Here is a 20,665-nt window from a genome sequence, read left to right as displayed (position 1 = left end):
GCTCTTCCGATGATGCGCGTTTCAAGACAGATAGAGAGAACGATAGTATAAGCAAGAGAACTCGATGGTTTACGCTTCTGATTCCAAGCTACGCGATCTTTCAGGCGTATGAGCTGCCGAGTTTCAATTAACTCGCGCAAACCCGTCGTGCAAACCATGGTTCATTTCCATCCCGAGGCTCCTCTAGAGGGTGCTCATTGAAAACCCAGCCATCCATCGATAATCATCTCTCCGAACCTATATTAAAGCGGTACGAAAGACCCTACGATGTTTCAGTCTCTTTTTATCTGAACGACTACTGAAAGCAAGCATGATAGACTGTGGAATGCCGGTTGGTGGGGCCAGACAAATATTCTACCACGGCGAAGTATTATTCGAGTGTGGAGTGTTCCCACTCATCTCCATCCCGCTCGCTTGTTTTAGTGTACTTTGAACAAAGTGAAATCGTTCTCGTTTCCATGTGAAACACCCGTCCGTCGAATATCAGACCAGTCGAAGAGCTCTGAAGCCCCGGAGCAGATGCAGTTTGGAAAATGAATGACAACGAAAAGGGTGTCGTCCTGTTGGCACCATTGGCACACGATGTTCCCTTGCGGGACACACAACGACATCGATTCGTTTGCAACATTTGTCGAATCTCGTCCTTTCCGGCGAACGCTCAAGGCATGTGTATTTCGGGTTGCCTAACTTGACGGCGCACCAACCCACCGAGGCAATCATTTCCAACGGTTGCAAGTGTAATCTCTTTATTTTTTGCTGCTCTCCTCAGCTAGCATGGAATTTGTTTTTGTGTCACCAGCAGGGGTACATTATTTTACTGCCGTCTGGCACCCGCGGGGGAGTTCGTTGTGAACGATGGTGACGATTGGCCATTCGCGTGCATCCGCGCCGTTTTTCTTTCTCGCGGTATAGAGTTGCATCCATTCGCAGGTTCTTTGGTTCGTGGACATCGTGTCATCGGGAGACGTAAAAACAAACGCGAGTCACCAACTGTTGAACGTTGTCCGACCCTTTTTTGATTCGAGCTAGACTTAGGTCACCCAGACCTAGACTCATTAGCCGCAGAGAGTTGTCGGCAGCCGGACGCCTACCGGCGTTTGCAAACAAAGCGCATAACTCGGACTTAGCGAAGGACTCGCCACCTGCTACCGAAAGGGAAAGTTTGGTGACCGGAGAGTTATTGGATGTCATCTTTCTCTGTGGCAGACCTGTGGACCGTAGTACAGACTCGTGGAGCAGATGACAGACCGTTAAAAAACTCTCGTGTCCCCAGGCGGTTTAGACACGACAGAAGGGCTTTTCAACTTTGCCCTTCATTCCTCGACTCTTGCAAACTTCCGCTTATTTATTTTTTTTTCGGTTTTACCCGGCAAAGAGAGCTCTTGACAGAGAGGAGTGGGAGCTGAGTTTTAAACCACTCGAAACATGCACGTCGTTGTTCTTTGGGTGTGGGCATTATTCTGCTTATTCCGTTACTTTGCCAGATGAATGTGCTCGGGACCGAAGGGCGAAAGCGCCCGAGAGGTAGGCAATGTTTTTTTGCCGCTCCATGACAAACATCCTTGCGGTGGAATGAGAATAGATTGTCCCTGCGGAGCGGTCGGTACGGTTGGAACGGTGGAATGATAAAATATTCGTCGTGGTTCACAGATCCTTTCCGCTTTTTCCCGGTTTCGGTGTCCTTTTGGTTCTCATTATAAAGCATCAATTCGTGCGACGTTATGCTGCGGAGCAGAGTTTTAGAGACGAGAGCAAAAGCTAGGGCAACAATGACTGACGAATAGAGATGGCCTCAAACTCGTAGTCACTGGCCAGAACGTTCCATCCGTACATTGCAACCCATTTGTCATCCGTGGTCTACGGTGTACGGAGATTTATCGCACCTTTCGCCCGTGAGATGGATATTGTATTTTTTCCGGCTGTTCCTGCTTTTCCACCGGTGCTTAACAACGCCACAACTTGACGCTCTCGCACGTGCTTTTGCACCATCGTTGGCATCGTGATGTGATTTGGTATCGCCTAATCACGTGTGGAGAAACATTGAGAAAAACGCACGTTTAAGCCTCAGCAACCGGCATCGACGGAGGTACGCTATGAATTACTTGTAGTACAACTATGATAAAAACAAAGTAAATGTAGCGAAGGTACGAATGAAAAGTAGCGACAATCTGGGAGTATGTGTCGCTCGAGGAATGCTGACAAAGAATGGATTGACCTTTCTCAAAAGCTGCATTCTGCTCTCTGCTCAAACAATCGAGCGGGGGTTTCTTCAACGAAGGGCAACCCATCCATTCCCAGTCCGCTTGAGATACTAAAACTGTCTACAGGGCTCTCCACGGTGAAACACTTCTACTGCAGTGTCGGCGCCATAAAGCTACAGAATCGAGACAAAAAAAAGAAGCGATTCGTTTCTCCGCAACCACCTCTAACTGGGTTCGCTTGACGTCGAATAACCTCGACCGTCCGCACAAAGCAACAAAACAAACTGTCTTCCCAACGCCACCCGGGATCGGTACGTTGGGTAGGAAATGCAATTTCCGTCTCAATTACGGTGTGTCAGCAGTAAGGATGGGGCTCGGGCCGTATTGTGTGCAGTTCTGGAGCACGATGGAGAGCCTTAAGGATAAAGAAGGACGAGCCGAGATGGGCAGCGTCACCATCGTCCACTCGCAGCTCGTCCAGTCTCAAGACGATGGTCGAAAGAATTGAATTTTAATCCAATCTCGAAACGACTAAACTTCTGCCGCAGTTGTATCTGCTCGTGTATCGAGCAGAATGGGACTTGGAGTTCGAGTCAATGTCAGAAGCCGACGGGTGATCCATTGGTTCTCAGTTTTGTTTTGTGAAACAAATGATTTATTCCATCCCTCAGCAGCGTGCAGGAAAACGAAACGATTGCACTTGTGAATACGTTCGCTGTAATTAGTTTCAGAAATCGGAACCCTCTCAAGTGCATACACTTGAACGAGTTTGGATCTAACGTTTCACATTCGGCATAAACGAATGAGATGCTCAACAGAAAAGAAATACATCAAATACTCCTTTCATCTGTGAGGGTCATTAAGATCAAGCAGTATGAATACGTAATCCCACAAACCGGCTCCGAATGATGTTGTTATTCTACCTCCGTTTCGTTGGATTATTATTCCAAACCAAGCTCTATTTGAGATGCAAGCGGGCACAAGTGCATGGATGAACTCCATTCTGAATTCTAATGCTCTTAGCCGGCCTGCGATAAAAACATCGAATGAAGCTGAGGCTCGTGGCAAAAAAAAATAATCACATTTAGGAAAACAAATACACTTCCTTTATTGCCACCGAATGCTCATCACCGCTAGAGGCGCTCGTAAAAATAGCTACAACCGAAGCGGAAAGAATCTGGCTAGAAAAAAGGTGCCTCGCGCAAATTAACTTTGCCCGTTCGTCTTCGTCATCGGGCGTCATCAATTTCCACTAAGAGGCGACGCCAAAAATCCCTCCGAAATGTCTTCAATTTATTGGCATCTTTCCTTCTCCATTATCCTCGTCATCGAGGGCCGTTCGAGCGAGGTCACCTCATTCCGAGCGCTGGCTTGGGCGCTTCCCCGATATCCGAAGTGCCGATCGATGGTGATTTATTTGGCTTCGCGGACATTTTGCGCAACCCCCGGCGAGGGTCGAACCGGATGCGGATACGTGTAAATGCGCCCGCTCGAACCGGGTGCCGGAAACGGTGAAAGCCAATCGTAGGACTACTGTGAGCAAGGTTGCGCTTAGGACGAACCGATTTCATTGTCATCATCGAGCGAGAGGGCGCGCACGCGATGGACCGAGACGATTCATCTAATGCGCTCGTCCTCGTCGAACCACCCTCTCTGTCACTGGCCGGGGATATGAGCATTGAGCGGTCGTCAACGTAACGGCTAAAGATGGCCCATTCGGTGAGGGTACTTTAGCGCCACGTACACGAACCGGGCTACTATCTGCTAAATTTATGGCAACCTTCAGCCCCGTCGGAATCGCAAACTAAACCGAACCGGCTGGTGCAAGTGTGAGCATGAACAAGACGCTTCGAATCCTGGCCAGAGGACGATACAGACGAGGAATGTCGAGAGCGAGCGAGAGAGAGAGAGAGAGAGAGAGATCCCTTCCAATACTTCATCGTACGAACGGTGGGGATGATTTCTCGAACGCGCTTCGTAGTGCAACTCGGTCCAATAGTACAGCTTCGAGTGAGGGTGAAAAAAACACCCCCAGATCGGGAGCGGTACCATGAACCGGTAACAGAACCCAATAGAGTCATCCATACAACTTTTATGGACAGAAATGATAATTTACTACCCTCCGGAGGCGGTTAGTTATGACGGCTCGAAAACCGAGAACCCTACGGTCCGGTGGTTCATCGGTTGTTGTTGGTGCCGTCAGAAGCGCCGACATGCACCAAAAAAAACCCCCATCACATTGGGGGCACGTGCAGAGGACCTTCAGGACCAGGTCAGAGTCGTGAGAGGGGGGAGAGTGAGGTTTTGATTTACGCCCTTCCCCACGCATTCTGATCGAAGAACGGTGGCTGACCCCGTGTGGTTGTGTCCGTTACACAGCCTCCCAGTGGGAATTACAAGGGTCACGTACTACCTTAACCTGTCGGGATGTGAGCCTCACGGGAAGATGGACCACTGGTAATTGTGAAAAAAGGCACTAATTGTAAAAGTTTGCCTCGGTCAGTTTCGTGTTTGCCATCCGAGGGTTTGTTTGCTACAAGGTTACATTACAACGGTTCAAGCGCCAAACCGACCGACTTTGCCAGGAGATATGCAGTCATTTTAGTGTATGCATCCTGTCCTAATAGCTCTCGATTTATTGCCCATTTCTAGAAGCGCTCTTGCTTCGATAGAATATTAAGATTTCCTCGGGTATGGGACATCGAAAAGCAGCTCATTTAACTCCACATTCATGGTGAACTCTGCTTCTGGAAGTTGAGGAAGAATTTTCCGACCTGTAGACTCATTCATCAACAATCGCCTTCGTGTTGCTTGCATGCTGCAGAGCAAACAACGAAAGACTACAAAAGGTGATAGCTTTCTCGCGGATGAGTGTACTTTAAGAACAATGCGAATCAGAAAGGCATGCGTGCATGGTGGTGTGTTGTTGTTGTTGTTCAGGAACACGAATTTCGGGAGAAGTAAACAGGTGGTCGTCTTTCAATTTGCTCCATCGTTGGCGAATGCAGGTTGCATTTCCGTGTGAGCACTCTGTTTATGCACGCTACCATTTCCAAACCCGTTCCCTTTGTGTGGGCTTGTGTGTGAAAGAGACTAGACGGATCCGGAACCACGTAACGTGATCGTAAACCGGGTTCCCAACTCGCCTGTGGGAGTGGAAAAACTTCCCGTCTGCGAAACTGGATGCAGAATTCTGCAGGTATACGACGACGGCGTTGGCGGATGAGGTTTATTTTTCGCTCCTTTCCACCCACAGCCCACACGAGGTGGAAAAGTTTCCGCCCATTCAACCGTCGATTCCAGCGATGCTCTCCATGCATGCCGAGAACGCTGCGCCTGGAAGCGAATGTGTGTGTGTGTTTATTTATTTATTAAAATGCACATCACTTCCGCCCGGTGAAAGGTGAACGTCGCGGAAATGGGAACCGAACCGAAAGCGATAGCACCAAAGGCCAGAAAGAAGAAAACACACCATCCCAAAGCGCCATCGAAGACCTCGCGGTAGAGGATGCTCGAAAGGGGGTGAATAAAAATTGCACCGAAATGGATGAAAACGTTCGCCCACAACTGCACCGTTCGGAAAGGGAGTCGCACGTGTCGACGTGTCGTAGAGATGTGCTGGAGAGAAGAAGAAAATAAAAAGAGGTCGACGAACATCCGCGCAAGGATATTGAAGCGTTATCCTACAGCCCAGCTGGACCGCACACGGGTGCGGATCTGGCCCGTCGCCATCTTTATTCCGGCCACGTTGACAATGCCGTCGTCCACTTTGGAAAGTTACCTTCGCCGTCCGCCTGGCATCAGCTTTTGTCGGTGCTTTTCTTGTGGGTTTTGTTTCACAATCGATTCGGTTGCCGGGAACGTTTATCCTGATGAAAGTGCTGCTACCGGTGGTGCCGGAAAGCGACCACAAGCATTCTACTGCACCATATCATCTCTTGGGCGGACCTGAGTAGAAGCCGTCATTTAAAAGTATTGAACCGGCTTTGGTGATGTGTTCCTGTTTCATCCTTTTGTTCGCCGTTTGTCATCGCAATAACAGCATGGATGAGATCTTTGTTCCAATTTCAAGCGATGAAAAAGGTTGCACCATTAAAGCTTTAAAGGTGCTCGTCGAAACGCTGCCTGATGTGTGTAATGAATTAATTACTGATAATACATTACCCCGAGGTGCTTTAACGCGTTTTCATAATTTCACACCCTTTTTGTGGTATCCCATTTATTTTATCTCGCATTTTCCCAACGCAACGCAATGAATGCATTCAAACCAGGGAATACCAACTGTTCTTTTCGCTTTGTTACTTCACTGTTTGGGTTTTTAGCTCGAACATTCAGCGAATTCTGAATTCTCAGAAATCTGTCCGCAATTCTCTCTCTCTCTCTCTCGCCCTTTTGTGTCCCGTAACATGTGTGAGATGAATTTTCCGCCATCCTTTCAAGGGGTGGCATGTCACAATTTGATGGTACCCGTCAGACCCCAGTGCCACCGGAAAAATCCATCCATCCCGTTTTTTTGTTTGAGTGTGTGCGCGCCACCTAGCGAGCGAAGTTTCATCTGCTACATGGATTTACCCTTCTGCTGGAGTTTGGGGCTTTATTAACATTAATTTGGCATGTCAAAAAATAAAAACAAATTTGACAACATAATCCAACCCCTACACGGCACTTGGCGTTTTTTTTCTCTTCCTCGGTGGATAAGCTTTTCGGCGCACGAAATATGCTTACTAATCACTCTTCCGTTGTCGAGGAAGGCACGCTGGATGGCGTTTTGTTTGGATTGTACCATTGCTCAAATCCAATAAGACGAGTGGAGAAAAATAATCGCGTTTATTCCCCTCGGGTTCATCTGCCGCCGGATGAAGGGCAGTGTGTCTGAAGGATTTTGTAGGCTCGATGCGTGTGCCGAATCGATCGCTTCAGGCTGCTCGAAAAGCAAAAGAAAAAAAACAGCTCCCCACGAAGCTTCGTGGAAATACTCACGATCTTTCGAATTGTGGCCGGGGGGGGGGGGGGGACGAATTTTGACGCCGAGCCACAATTCAGCCCGCATTTTCTTCCATCCAAACTGACAAATCCTTGACACGCTGCCAACCGGTACGGTTTTGGATATTTTATTTTGTTATTTCACTCGGAGGCGTGTGTGAGGGTGTATGAGTGCTTTCTTTTTTCTTTGTTTTCGAGAAGCCACTGGGACCGAAGTTCTTCCCAGCGAAAGGTCATGATCGAAGGCACAACGACGCAGTGGGAATTTAGGGCCAGCGAGTACGCAAACCATGGACGCTTGCTTCTATCGTTCTCTCCCTCGAGAGCAGCCGAGAGCGTGCGAATTCGAAAGCCGGAATGGAGCGAAGTCACATAAATTGAAATGAAAACTTTTCCGCTTTTTCTCCATTACGGAATTCGTCCCCCAGGACAGCCGCCCGTTGATTAATGGCAACCTACGCCCCACTAGGGCCTGGGCCGCATGGAGGCCTGAGAAACCCACCGAGAGGAAGCTGAAGCCATTGTCAAGGAAGCCCTTTAAAGCCGCACACACATCCGATGGGCGACCCTTCAACCTTTACTCAAAGTGCCTGTGGTATCTCTGAAATGCCGTGAAATCGACAGACATTGTATTGACGAACCTGAACCTCTCTCCAGGGCGCGCCTCTTTAAACCCAAGAGAATGGGAAAAGGTGCGCACCTTGTCACCTTCGAGCCCTCCGCGAGTGGATTGTGCTTTTTTATTTGACCCTTCTGGACCTGCCGGATTGAGCTACCAGGGCACGCTGTTACATTGAAAAATCCTCACCCTGACCCAAAGCAAAGCAAAACAGCAACATCGTTGTCGACAGCAAATCGATACGGGCGAATGATAATAAAATATTTACGACCCAATGCGAACCTGAACCGGACGCTCGTGGATGGGATTTCTTTTCCGGTCTCGTAGACTTCTCGCCTCCCAAATCGATGCACGTGCGGAGATGTTTGCAGATTTTGGACAGACTCGCATTTCGAGTGCTTCTTCAAAACCTCCCCAAAACCAACGCATAAGGGCACGCTTTCTCGTGCGAAATTTATTGCGCTTTTTACACCACTCACCGTCCGCGAGAAAGAGACCAAAAAGGACACACATTTGCATGCCGTTGTGATCGAGATCTCGCGTGTCCTCCACCTCGAGTCAGCCCAACACGTGTGATTCTTTGTTCTGGAAAGTTTTCCAACCTCGCCCGCTGACTTTCCGGTGAATCGACGCTGGCTTTTCCCTTTGTGGCACGTTTTCTCACGCTAGCACGGAAAAGTTCGCCAGTTACCTTTTGCGCGGATGTCTCCACCGGTGGCGTAGGTTAACTCGTACCTGGGTTTGTGTGTGTGTGCGTGCGTGTGTCCTTTAGAAATGGCGAAACCTCTCGTACTCGTACTCGGTAAGATGGGTGCTATCGTCCTCGCGTTGGATACAAACAGAAACAATTAACAACGAAGCGAAGCGGACAAATGTTTGACAAAGAGCTGTCGCTCCGTGCAAAGCGTGCGCCATATTTATCCGGAAGAAGCCAAAGGAAAAAAGGCTCATGGCTAGGAGCGAAAAGGGGCTGGGAAAACCGGCTTCCTCTGTGAGTCACCAACTCACAACCACCGGAGGAAAACGGGTAGGCTCGAGTGTGACACTTGTGGTGGGCAAAGTAAATGTGTGGGCGCCCTTTACCCGGGTCGCGGGTTGCCTGTGGCGATTGTTTGAGTGTGAGTTTTGTGTGATAAACGGAAGGAAAAAAAAAGTTCCCCTAAAGAAAACTTCCAGCGCCTGCTTGCTGCTCGATGCATGGCTGCCTGGGATGATGCCACGTGAGAAAGCTTTTTTCTTCTCATTCATCCAGATCAACAAAAGATAGCGGTGTATGTGTGCCACCGTGTGTGTGTGTGTGTAGAGATAAATCATGCGGTGCGGTTTTTATCTCCGTTTTGTCAGGCAGATCCTTATTCACGCGCGTCAAATATGCACAAGCATGCACAAATGCTTTCTATTCTGCTCAATGCGGTTAGATGTTAAAGACATTTTTTTTGTCGAAACTGTTTATAAATTATGACCCAAACGTAATCCAGCATCTATCCTTGCACACAGTACTCCAAATACATCTCCATTTTACGTCGGTTTCAAACACGACCACAATCTAATTATGCTTTAATATTTTAGCAATCGTTTGTTGTTTTAATGCTCCTTTTGCACACTTCTAGATTGAGTTTTATGCGTCTCGTTTTAATAACCGTTGTCTGCGTATTTGCGAGGGGTCCATTGCACTCGATTTAGCCATCCATTCTCGAATCTGCAAACATTCCCGGATGCAGAGGGAGTGGCCGGTCGTTGGTGGATGAAAAACATAAAAATTAACCCCCATCCCCGGCTGGCTCGGCTCCCATGTTGACGAGGATGATTTTCCTGTACATCATGAATTATGAATAATTTCATCCCAGCCCCGGTGCATTCTAGGAGCTGACGAATATGGGGGCGAGCGCATGGGCGGCCGGACGCAGCATAATTCGCACAACATTCCGGTGCGGCCACGGTTCCGGCTGTGCGGGTTTTGTGTGCGTCCGAAGGGGCGCGGTTTCCGCATGCATTATAAATAAAGTAATTTCGATTTTTGCAACATTCCGTTCTGCTCCCCCAGAGGATGTGGATGGTAAATTTGCACGAGCGTCGGTGCGCGTTCGCTTGATAGCATCTGAAAGCTGGTATTCGTTACGCGAGCACGCTGTTAGAGGGGTTTTAATATTTGCGAGGGTCCAATTAGAATATGAAAATAATACACGCGCTTCACTCTTGATGTTGCACTTGATTTGATGAAAGATCCGCTGAAAGGATTGTGGCAAATGGTCGAGTTGGAACATCGGTGTTCTATTTGGATCATTTTCATGAAACAGATTTGACGAGAAATTGATTTTACATTGCGTACATTGCGAAAAATACACCAAAAGCAACAACGCAACGATCTGTACCTTGTCAAGTCTTCGCCAGAAATTTGTCTTATTTTGGATTAACTCCTAGGACCTCAGGGTGAACTTGCCCGAACGAAATTTGTAAGCTTTCAATGTTAATTATTTTTTCACAAGCAGTTGATTTACGACCACCACCGGGTGCCGGGTGGAAAACACCTTTGGAAAGTGTCTGCACGGACCTTCGAGCCCCCATTCTCCCATTGGAGCGGTTCGTACAAAAACTTCTCCCACTAGGCGGATCTTTCAGCAGCTTTCTTGTTATTTGTGGCACGCCTGTTAAGTACAGATTCATCGCCTCGACCGAAGCCAGCTAAATTCGATTACAAATGGAGCTCGTGCCCGTCACTTCACGCCTCAGAGCACCATTTAGAGGATAATTGAATTATTCGCAATCGTACTGACAAAACCGAACACCAAGCCAAAGCAGGAATGGTCAAAGTTACGCGAGTCAAGCGCTTACTTATTTTCGTACCACCAAGCGTAAGAAACCCACACGAAACTGCGAGTGGGCGCCCACAAACCCCCACGGGAAAACTCGCTCGCGAAACGTCGGGAAAACGTCCGCAGGGACGAATTCAAAAGCAAGAGCCAAAGCCGTGGGTTCAAACGGTGTAGATGCGGTTGTGGGTGCTTTTTTGATTCACGATCATAACAAACCGGACGGCGATCTGAGATGCCCCTTAGTATGGCCCTTGGCTTCGTCCTCCCCAAGGGGCCACCGTTGGTGTTTAATTAAAAATAAACGAACGGTGCAGGAATCAAACAAATTAACGGAAAAATAACGAAACCCTAGGTGGGTGGAGATCGCCCAACAGCGAGCGCTCGGAAAGGACGAAGGGCGACACGCACCCGCGCATACTATTTATTTATGAGAGAAATTCCAACCTGCTGGCGAGGGCGTGGGCGAGGGACGAAAAAAAAAGGTACCATAATGAGAAGCACGCTAGAAATGTGCGCCTGTTTATTTAACAACTTTGCCTCGGTTTCGGTGTGGTTAAGCGACCTTTATTGGCGGCATTGGTGGTTGGGTTTATTAATTTTTCACACCTCCGCTACTGGAAAGTTTTGTTTTCTTTTTGCGTAGGAGTTTTCCTCGTAGGGGTTTCCAAAAGAGGTTACTTCTCAATTTAATTTGTCATTCTTCTGTCATGATGAATCGCTGTGGCTGCCGAACAGAGCAATGTGTTAATTTGTGCTACCGGATTTGGTGCTATTTGTTAGCCTGTCGGTTTATGCGAGTCCTGTCCTCCCTCACCAGGACGCTAGCATCCGCATTCCCATCGGATGTTCACTTTTCGGTGAAGCCAATTCTTCAATCGGTTTTTGATTAACTATCCTCTTTTTTTTTTGCTTGCTTGCTTAGAAAACAATCGATTCGATCCCGGTTTGTTTGTGAATGCGATGAAACCCCTGGCTGGCAGGATAATTAAAGAATAATCACACAAAAACCTGACCTACGACATTGGGACGAACAAGCGGAAACAAAATTAGCAGCCACAGAAACCCCCAAAATGGTCTCGAAGCAGCAAAAAAATAGAATCGAATCCTCTGCAACGCTGGCGAATCCCAAGTGTGCGGGTTTTTTTTTGCACCCACCTATTCATCGCACCGCTTTTCGTGTTGTCGTGCTGCTGTTTTTTTCTTCTTGCTTTCATTTTTGTTGTCCCTCCACGGATGGTGCAAGCGATAACAGGAAGTATCGCCTACCGATCCCTGTCCGCTTCCATTCGTTTGCCGGGTTTTAATTTATCTAACCTCGTCCCGGCGCTCGAGCGACCAGAAGTCCTCGCTGGAAAAACGATCCAAGGCACCGACGGAGGCGGCTAATGAGCGTAAGCTATCCTTGCCTCCGAATAACGAACCCGATGGAGTCCGAACCTGACCCTTCCTACCGGTCGCTCTAATTAGATGCAGGCCGGAACCCCGTAAAGATGGGGATTTTTGGAAGCGAAAATGGCCGCGCACGCCCCGGGATGGTACGGGTGCTCCTTAAGCAGCACGGGTTCCAGGGTTTTTGATGAGGTCCGGGTGGTCTCGTCCCTTTTGAAAGGCCGCTCGAAAAGGAAAGGGATTTTAATTTCGAGCCCCCAAACCCGCCCCCGCCTTCGCGTGTTTGCCTTTCACGGTGAGTCGGCCGTTTTATTTTCGGTTTGTTCCGTTCGAGCGCTTTTCCACGGCTCAAACGCGACACGGTAAGTGAAAGGTGAGTGAGCTTGTTTCCTTCTCTCTCTCTCTCTCTCGCGCTGTTTTTGCTCATGCTTTTTTTACAAAATCGGAAAACCGGATTATCGCTAACGAGCGCGTGGTGTCGAGCGATTAAGAGCAGCTTATTTACATTTCGACCGGTTCACCTGTGCCGTGATAAGCGATAAGCGTTTGTCCGGTGGGCAGAGATATCGGTCGGAATTTCCCAACCAGTTCTCGTGTAATACGCCAAATGCAATAACGCCACAGTTTCCCAGTCGTTTTGCGTTTGATGACCGTTTGCATCGAACACAGTTCGGAGAAATTGGTATCGTTTGTCGAACAGTCGTTTGGCGATTGGTGGCATGTTCCCGAGAATCCCACCGTGGTTCGCCTAAAACCGTTATCCGAGAATTTTCCCTTCCAGGGGTTTTCCCAGGAATGCCAGCGGAGTCACAACAATTCGACCGCAACCGCATTCTGAGACTCTCAATCAATCTCATCTGCCGTTTTTTTTTTCTCTTCTCTTATCCCTGTGGACATAAATCCTTCGCATTGTTCAACCATTCTTTTGGGCGTCCTCGTTATCTTTATCGCATCCAAAGCTCCTCCTCTTACTATGGGCGACGACGCATCGAGCAGTGCAAATGCGCCGAAAGACGATGACTGATAGTTTTTCTATTCAATTACGGCCACAAATGAAGCCGTCTCGTTACGCTGGACCACCGGAGCTGGTAGGATGCGGATCAGAGCGATTTTTCCACGAAACCCGAACCCCGCTTGTGGATTACAAATTAACAGCGACCACGACGAAGTGGAATTTATCGCCTCCCCGAAAACCGTACGGGAACGAATGATGGATGATGATGAGCATGTAATTTGACTAGAGTGCCGTTTGGCCGTCGGACATGCCGTCCCGATGGTGGCGAACACTTATTGCGTTAATATCCGATGGAATGGGTAAGGAAACGAGTAAAAAAAAAAACTCCGATGAGTTCCGCACGTGTTGCGAGATCGATTGTTGGGACGAACTCGTTGGGTCGCGTGTAGCTCCCCCAGGAAAAGGGAATGCCTTTGGAATAGGAAGCCTTTGGACCGGACATTGCTTCCCGAATTTTTCTTCCACACCGTACTTATGGGACGTCTCGTTGGTGGTCTTGATGAAGTTGGCTTAAACACAATGCCATTCTCAAAGCACGCCTAGGTGGGTGGGCTCTTTCCGGGAATCAATGGCTACAGGACATTGGGGCTTTGTGATGGCAGCCTCGTAGCGCCATGACAAAGAAGAACAAATCCCATTCAACCACACGCTTCGTTTGTCTCGTTTGGATGCGCTTCAGCCCAACAGGACGCGCCAGGATGTACTCATGCTCTCCGTTTCATCAATTTTCTTTCTCTCTGTTTCCGTCGCTTTCTTGCAGCATTACCGCGGTTCTCTGAAGTCGCTCAACACCGGCATCGTCACCCTGCTCAACTATGGCAAGCACGTCCCACCGGCCGTATCCCACGTGACGCTGGCGCACGAAATTGGACACAACTTCGGTTCACCGGTAAGTAGCAGATCTGAAGACGAGACGCTGCAGACGAGACGCGGCCACTCGATCATTAAAACATCAAAGCGGCGACGTTTGACGCGCCATTGCGAATTGGTGAAAGGCCGGAAAGTGCCTTCGAACGAGCAAGAAAACACACCCGCCAGGATACGGAGGGAAAATAGATCTCGCGCTTAAAGGATTAAACTCTCGACCATCCAGCTGGGGTTTGTTATCGAAAAAAAAGAACAGGGAGATAGAAAAGCCGCTCTTTCCCGGGGAAAGCTCTTCGATGCGTGACGGTCCGATGAAGCCAATGATAACGAGACCGGTGACCGGCCTGTGACGGAGATTATGGAGGCGGATGGAGGTTCTCGAGAACTCGGGATTGCATTGTTGGCTTTTCCGGTGACGGCCACGTCACCGGTTGTCGTTGGGAAAACGGGCCGCAAATCCTTTTACGGGTCCACGACGCCACACGGACATACCATTCATATCGCTAATTGGACGGAGCATTTTAATTCAATCCCATTCAATTAAACTCGAGTTCCGGTGCCCAACCACCGCGTGAGACTTGGTTGGGTTTGGCGATGAAATTAATTATAATTTCACTCTGACTCCGGTAGCCGCTGGCGAAGATGGCGCTTTGATTGCATTTTTTTTTATTAGCCAGCCCTCGTGTGGCTCGCCTATTGTCCGGACCTCGGCTTCATATCTCGCTCAACCGGTGTGTTTATCCTTCGGAGCATTCTTTCTTTTTTCCTTCCTCTGTTTTTTTTCTGTTATATTTATTTTCATTAAACTGCCCGGTTAGATTTTTTTTCAATTTTCTTCTCTCATAGCCCCATGAGAGCGGTGGGAAAATAAATAAATAAAATAAGACAGAAATGAAATCCGCAGCAACGAAACGAAAAAAGGACCCGGTGCTAACCGGCCATCTTGAGCCATCTCCCTCCAATCGAGCCGGTTGGAGTCATCCCATTGTTTTTTTATACCTTTTTTTATCCGCTTCGCCTTTCGAAACGCGTCCTTTTGTTACGCTGGCTGCGGAAAGTCGAGACAAACGGTCGATGTGAGCCCGGATTGGATTGTTCGTCAAGGTTGGCAAAATATTGCTTTTCCAGGTGACTGTACGTGTGTTCCCTGGCGTGTGTATTTATTGCCCTCACCTGGGCAACACGTTTTCGGGGAAATGTTCCGTTCAAGGATCCGACTTAACCGAGCGTAGAGCGATTCTGTTTTGCCGATCACCTGAGCGTGAGTTTGTAATTGAAATCGAACACGGCACCCGATTTGTCCATGTCTGTTGGCTCAATCAGCCCATAGTGCATAGGGTTTTGTTGTTTCCGGGTGTGAACGCAGAACCGCCGCAGGTTGCAGTTGTCCTGCCCAAAATCCATCCCCAGCAGCATTATCCTTCGCACCGTTCACACCGTGTCTACGATACACGACAACATCGAGGCTCAGTTGTCGTCGCCTCGAGATCTTCGAGTCAAGTTTTTGGCCAAATTGATTCCCCACTTCCGCCTCGCCACTTCCTCACACCACCCACTCAACTCACCCCCAAAGGAACCGGTAATCGAACATCGGGCGCTCATCGGGCCAACAGGAAAATTGCTTCTTCCAGCCCTAAGGAAAATGCATCCTCCAAACCCGGCCAAGGGAGGATCAGAAGAACGTTTCGCAACGTGATTCCCAAACTCATCGCGTTGATTGCGCACCGGGCTGAAGCGTGGGAGTAGAGCGGAAAATCTCCCTCCCTCGTGGACGGTTGAAGGGACCAAAGAGACCAAACGGAGCACGAACGGACACGAAGGAAATTTATTGACACGGAAATAATGGGCCTAATCCAAGTGTAATCAAGATTTGCTTGAACCAAAAACTTTCCGAAACTCAACCGAACCGGCCGTTCTGTCTGTCTCCTTCCCGGCCGTTGTTTGAAACGCGCCACAAAGCCTGATCACCACCCCTTTTTTTTGCTTTGTGTCCCTTTTTGCTCCTCCCCATCGCTCCCGAAGCGATGGACGGAGGGATGAAAAGAAAATGTTTGCATTAGAAGTTGGCAGTGGGTTTTGGGGGCGAAAAACTCTCCACGGGTGCCGTTGTTGTTAAGGGTTGTGGGTGAATTTTCCGGCGCCCTCTTAAGTCTCCCGATTCGGACAGGACATCGTTGTGAAGAGGCACGCTCGGTCCGTCATCATCGCCTATCCTCTGGCGTGAGTGATGGCGCCAAAAATCCGCCTCCAAATGCCTCGTTTTGCGTGTGTTTTTCCTATGATAACACGCTCTGGCTGTTCTCGCCAACGTTGCCGTTCAAAGTGGGAGGTGGAAAATGTTTTAGTTATTTCCATATCGTCAAGCGCTGGCTGGTGTCGCAATCCAATCGTGAGCTATCCTGGAATACAAATGCCTGAAATGGCGTTTTCCTTGCATTGGGTCGCGCCGAATGCCGTCTTTAATATTCATAAACTCGCATCCGCCGGAAACATTGCACCACCCATACGATCCGCGCGTTCCGAAAGGAACCCATTCAAGGGGTGGGTGTAGCTCGGAAACCTCCCTAAATCCTCGAAACGCTCGAGGTGAAAGCATAAAAGTGCGTTCACTTCAGTGAAGGCGATGCAAATTCCCAAGCCACGAGGAAATGGAATCAAGGAAAGGAAAAACCACCCCTGAATGCCGCGTGGGTGGAGAGTGAGAAAATGAAATGCACATCGTAAGCGACACGCTGCATGTTGCGTTTTTCCACCCGTAGGTGTGTGTGTGTGTGTGTGTGTGTGTGTGCATATCCACTTCTTTCCATTGTTTCCATCCGTCGCGAGCAACCGTGCGGAATGGAATTGTTGAGGATCTTTTTTCTTTGAGGGAAAGCGACACGGTCACGCTTTAGTAGCACAAACCACAGGTGGAAATGGCATTTCCCTTGTGGGTGGGTGATGCGAATCCACAGGAACCGGTTTGCCATTTCGTTTTACTCGTCCCCACCGTTCCACTGAGGTGGAAATGGAACGTTGGCCTAAAGAAAACCTCGTTACAATCTCCCGCTTCATGCGCGCCTTGCACTTTGCTGCTGCTCTCGTCGTAAGGATTGTTCTCGGGGAGGTTTTCCACCCACAAGCCCAGCGAAAGAGGGCCAAAATAAAAATGACGAAAAATCGTACCTGACACTCGAAACAAACGAGGACTTGTTCTGTCACGACCTCAGCATGTGCGACATGTGCGTCATGTGTTTCCCTTTGCGAGCATTTTCCCATCCCGTCCAAAGGGACCTTTGTGTGGCACGTCACGTCACACCCGGGGAAGCATTAGCAGACGCTGAAGCCAACCCGCTGAATGTTGGATGCTGGCCGAGACTGACGAAAAAGGGTCACAGCCCAATCCGAGGCACGAACCTGTTGTTATGCTGCCTGTCAACTCGCCCCACACTGGCTGGTGACGTGGTGACCCAGTTTTCCGACCTGCTCGACCTCGAACTCACCGAGGACATCCGGCACCGGGTGGTTAATGAGGAAGGCAGAACGTCCCCAGAGGACGCACGTTCTGCCAGCAAGCTCACACGTTTGTCGTTTTCGGCTCTATTGCGGGTCTCGTTTCCGCTTGAGCATCATCCGGTTTGGAGAGCAAAGGCCAATGGGAATTAGTGCCAATGTGGGTGGTGGGAAGCGAGCTTTGTTTGTAGTAAATTAAAAAGAATATGCTCTGAAAGCCCTTCGGGGACGCGTGGTATCGTGCGCTTTCATTATGCCTCATAGTAGCGTCACAGAAGAGGATAATAGGATGATAATAATAGGCGTAATGGGCCGGGTTGATAGTTGCTAAACACGAGCACATCAATGCAGACCTACGTTGTTGGGCAATAAACTTGTTTTCGCTTGGCTGCTTTTGCTCAATTTGCACTTTGCAAAACAAAGGATCAGTGGAAAAATATACGTATGCAAATGCAATGCAACTGATATGCAATTTTCTTGCTTCACGCTTTTCCAAACCGACGAACAGTTGATTGACGAACAGCGCATTTGCATCTGCATGAGTCGTGCCGTCTCCTGGTCCTGGTAGATCATTTTTCAATCTGTGGCCGTCTGTCTTTCACACCGCACGCCCATATCTAATGGCGCCAACTCATTCTCATTTTTCACTCACCACCCGTGCACCCTTAATATGATAAACCGGCAAATTTTCCATCACACGACGCAGCACGTCGGTTCGCCACGCGGAACGCAAAATATGTAACGCGATACGCCTTTGTCAGGATGCGGGATTCGCTGGCAAAAACACGGAGCCTTGTGTGGAGTTCCCGTGCCATGTGTAATCATGATAAAATAAAATAAATTGCCACCGACGCCTCGGGTAAGGCGAGCTGGCATCTTCACTGCTAGCTAGCTGGCTGCTTGCTTGCCAGTTTCACTTCCGACGGACTTCCGAAGGACTCACCGGCACCAGGAACCACCGGTGCGTTACACCGGAAACCCCGACCCGGCTCGTTGCGAACGCTAATGAAATCCGATTTTAATGTAACCCGCCTGGTTGGTTTGCTTTCACGTCGCAACCGGTAAGACGTATTGCTGCCGGTGGGTGCTTCTGGGAAAAAAAGGACCTTTAGAATAGAGAGGAAACAGATCCTCCCCCATCCCCATCCTCGGGGGAATAATTAATCGATTAATAATCCTCGAAGGGTCACACTGGGTCTGGGCAGAAAAAAAAGAAAAAACAAATTGAACGACTTCAAAATATGATAATAAACAGCGGCAACAATTTATGTTCCACCCGCGCATAACGAGGTGGAAGCACAACTGCGAGCTGCAAACAAGGACAACGAGGCATGGTTCTTACACAATCTGCCATGGTGCCTTCGGGATTTACTGCCATTTTTTGTCGTGTCCTTTACCCCATCGACTGCTTGAAAGCATCGCGTTGATGTGATTCGAGCAGCCACCCTCCCAACGGGGGAATGAAAATAAATACTGAACAGACAATTTATTAGACCCAATTAATTGTGCCAGCGAAGAAGGAACCGGCGAAGACGCTGAAACAAAGATGCACCGCGACACGCGGACCAGTCATTAGTGAAAGCTGAAAAGTGCACTGAAAGTGTGTGGGAAAGCGAGAGGCTGAAATGAGAGAAGAAAGCAAACACACGCGAATGCAACGAGATCCCGCCTTCGCTGGTGGAAATGGCAGAAAAACGGAGCTACCAACGAGCAATTTTCCCCCCAACGAACGAAGGAATTCCAATCCGACGAGCGGCCGGACTGGTGAGGGCAGAGAGAGTAATTGCGAAAGAACGACAAGATGGAGTCTCCCACGTCGTGTCTGTGCAATTGCACCAAGTCCGGAGAGGGCGGAACAAGTGTTTCCCATTTATTTAAGACTCATAGAACATAGGTTGGCAGGTTGCGTTAGTCGATTTTCCAGTGGCGGCTAAACACTTACCACTGGCTGTAGTTCGCTTACCAGCGACGGTACGATGGATGCAGCAGTTCTTTAGACAAGAGATAATATTTCCCGAGCGTACGGCACGTCCCTGCGTGCCAGGTTCCCGTTTTCCGGCGGTGGAAGTGATTAGCTTTTCGGGAGAAGTTCACTTTTTACGGACGAGTCCTTTTTGCTCGGTTGGAGGGAATGTTTGTTTGTTCGTGTGCTTTGTTGTTTCTTTATGAGTAAACATGGCCACCTTTTGGGGTGTGACTGATGCGAACAAATTCTTCACCAACGGCGATGAACGAAGACGCTGCTGTTGAATGTTCTCACTTGTAAGCAATACGTTTTTATGCGGTAAGTTGTTCTTGCTCAGCTGCAAGCAGGCGTTTGTTCGTTGTGTATAAAATGCAAACGAAGGCATTAACTCTTGTATTGCTGTAGCCTGCATCACACAGTGTTTTCAGTATTGTTTAAGTGCATTTAAATGCACGCAATTACATTCTTTCGTCTGGAGAATCGCTCTCCATCATTCAATCACTTCATAAACCTTCGAGACAGTTCATTCTTCTTCCATTGCTGGGCCAACGAAGCGATGTAATAAACCAATTTTCTAATTCAATTCCACCCAACAATAACTTGCCCCCTTTCATTCGACTCGCAGTGCATTTATGAATACAGTCAGCATGGCACGGCGCCACTAACTAGCTCCCGATCTAGCCCTCATGCCAGCCCTTCGTTTTTCGCTTCGAGCGCAACCCCGTGCACGTACGCTGGTGGTTGATTAATTTCCCTCTGCTGGCGTAATTGCTGCAATTACGCAGCGAAATGGCCATAATTCATGTTTCACTCCCGTGCGCCTTCGCCGAACGGTCCCGCGATTTATTCACACCACTTGAAGTAACCTTTGCGTCCTTGTCTTTTTCAGCACGACCCAGAGCAGTGTACGCCCGGTGGAGAGGACGGCAACTTCATCATGTTTGCACGGGCGACGTCCGGCGACAAGCGCAACAACAATCGCTTCAGTCCGTGCTCGCTGAAGGCGATCGAGCCGGTCCTGAACGCGAAAGCACGCAGCGCCAAAGGCTGCTTCACGGGTAGGTGATTTGCGCCTAGACGCTATGCAACCCGCACAACACCACCACCGATGATGGGTTTGGTTAATGCTGCCGTTTTTCCTCTCTTCCTTCAGAACCGCAAGAAGCGATCTGTGGCAACGGTGTGGTGGAACCGGGTGAACAATGTGATTGCGGCTGGGAGGAAGACTGCAAGGATTCGTGCTGTTATCCGATGTCGCGCCATCACCGATTCGATCAGAAACCGTGCACACTGACACCGAAGTGAGTATACAGAGCGTTT

At 49.0% G+C, this 20,665-nt stretch overlaps 1 protein-coding gene across 1 annotated transcript in view; it reads left to right on the top strand.

The window, feature by feature from the left end:
- LOC128730426 (uncharacterized) overlaps positions 1-20,665 on the top strand; it is a 109,651-nt gene that overhangs the window by 85,885 nt on the left and 3,101 nt on the right. The window contains exons 8-10 of the mRNA XM_053823473.1: positions 13,781-13,909; positions 20,235-20,403; positions 20,499-20,646. Coding sequence (XP_053679448.1) covers positions 13,781-13,909; positions 20,235-20,403; positions 20,499-20,646 — 446 coding nt within the window. The remainder of the gene's footprint in view (positions 1-13,780; positions 13,910-20,234; positions 20,404-20,498; positions 20,647-20,665) is intronic.

This window comes from Anopheles nili, chromosome 2 (genome assembly GCF_943737925.1).
Source record: "Anopheles nili chromosome 2, idAnoNiliSN_F5_01, whole genome shotgun sequence".
NCBI lineage: Eukaryota > Metazoa > Arthropoda > Insecta > Diptera > Culicidae > Anopheles > Anopheles nili.
The sequence above is the reverse complement of the archived record's forward strand: the minus strand, read 5'-3'. Positions and strand labels throughout refer to the sequence as shown.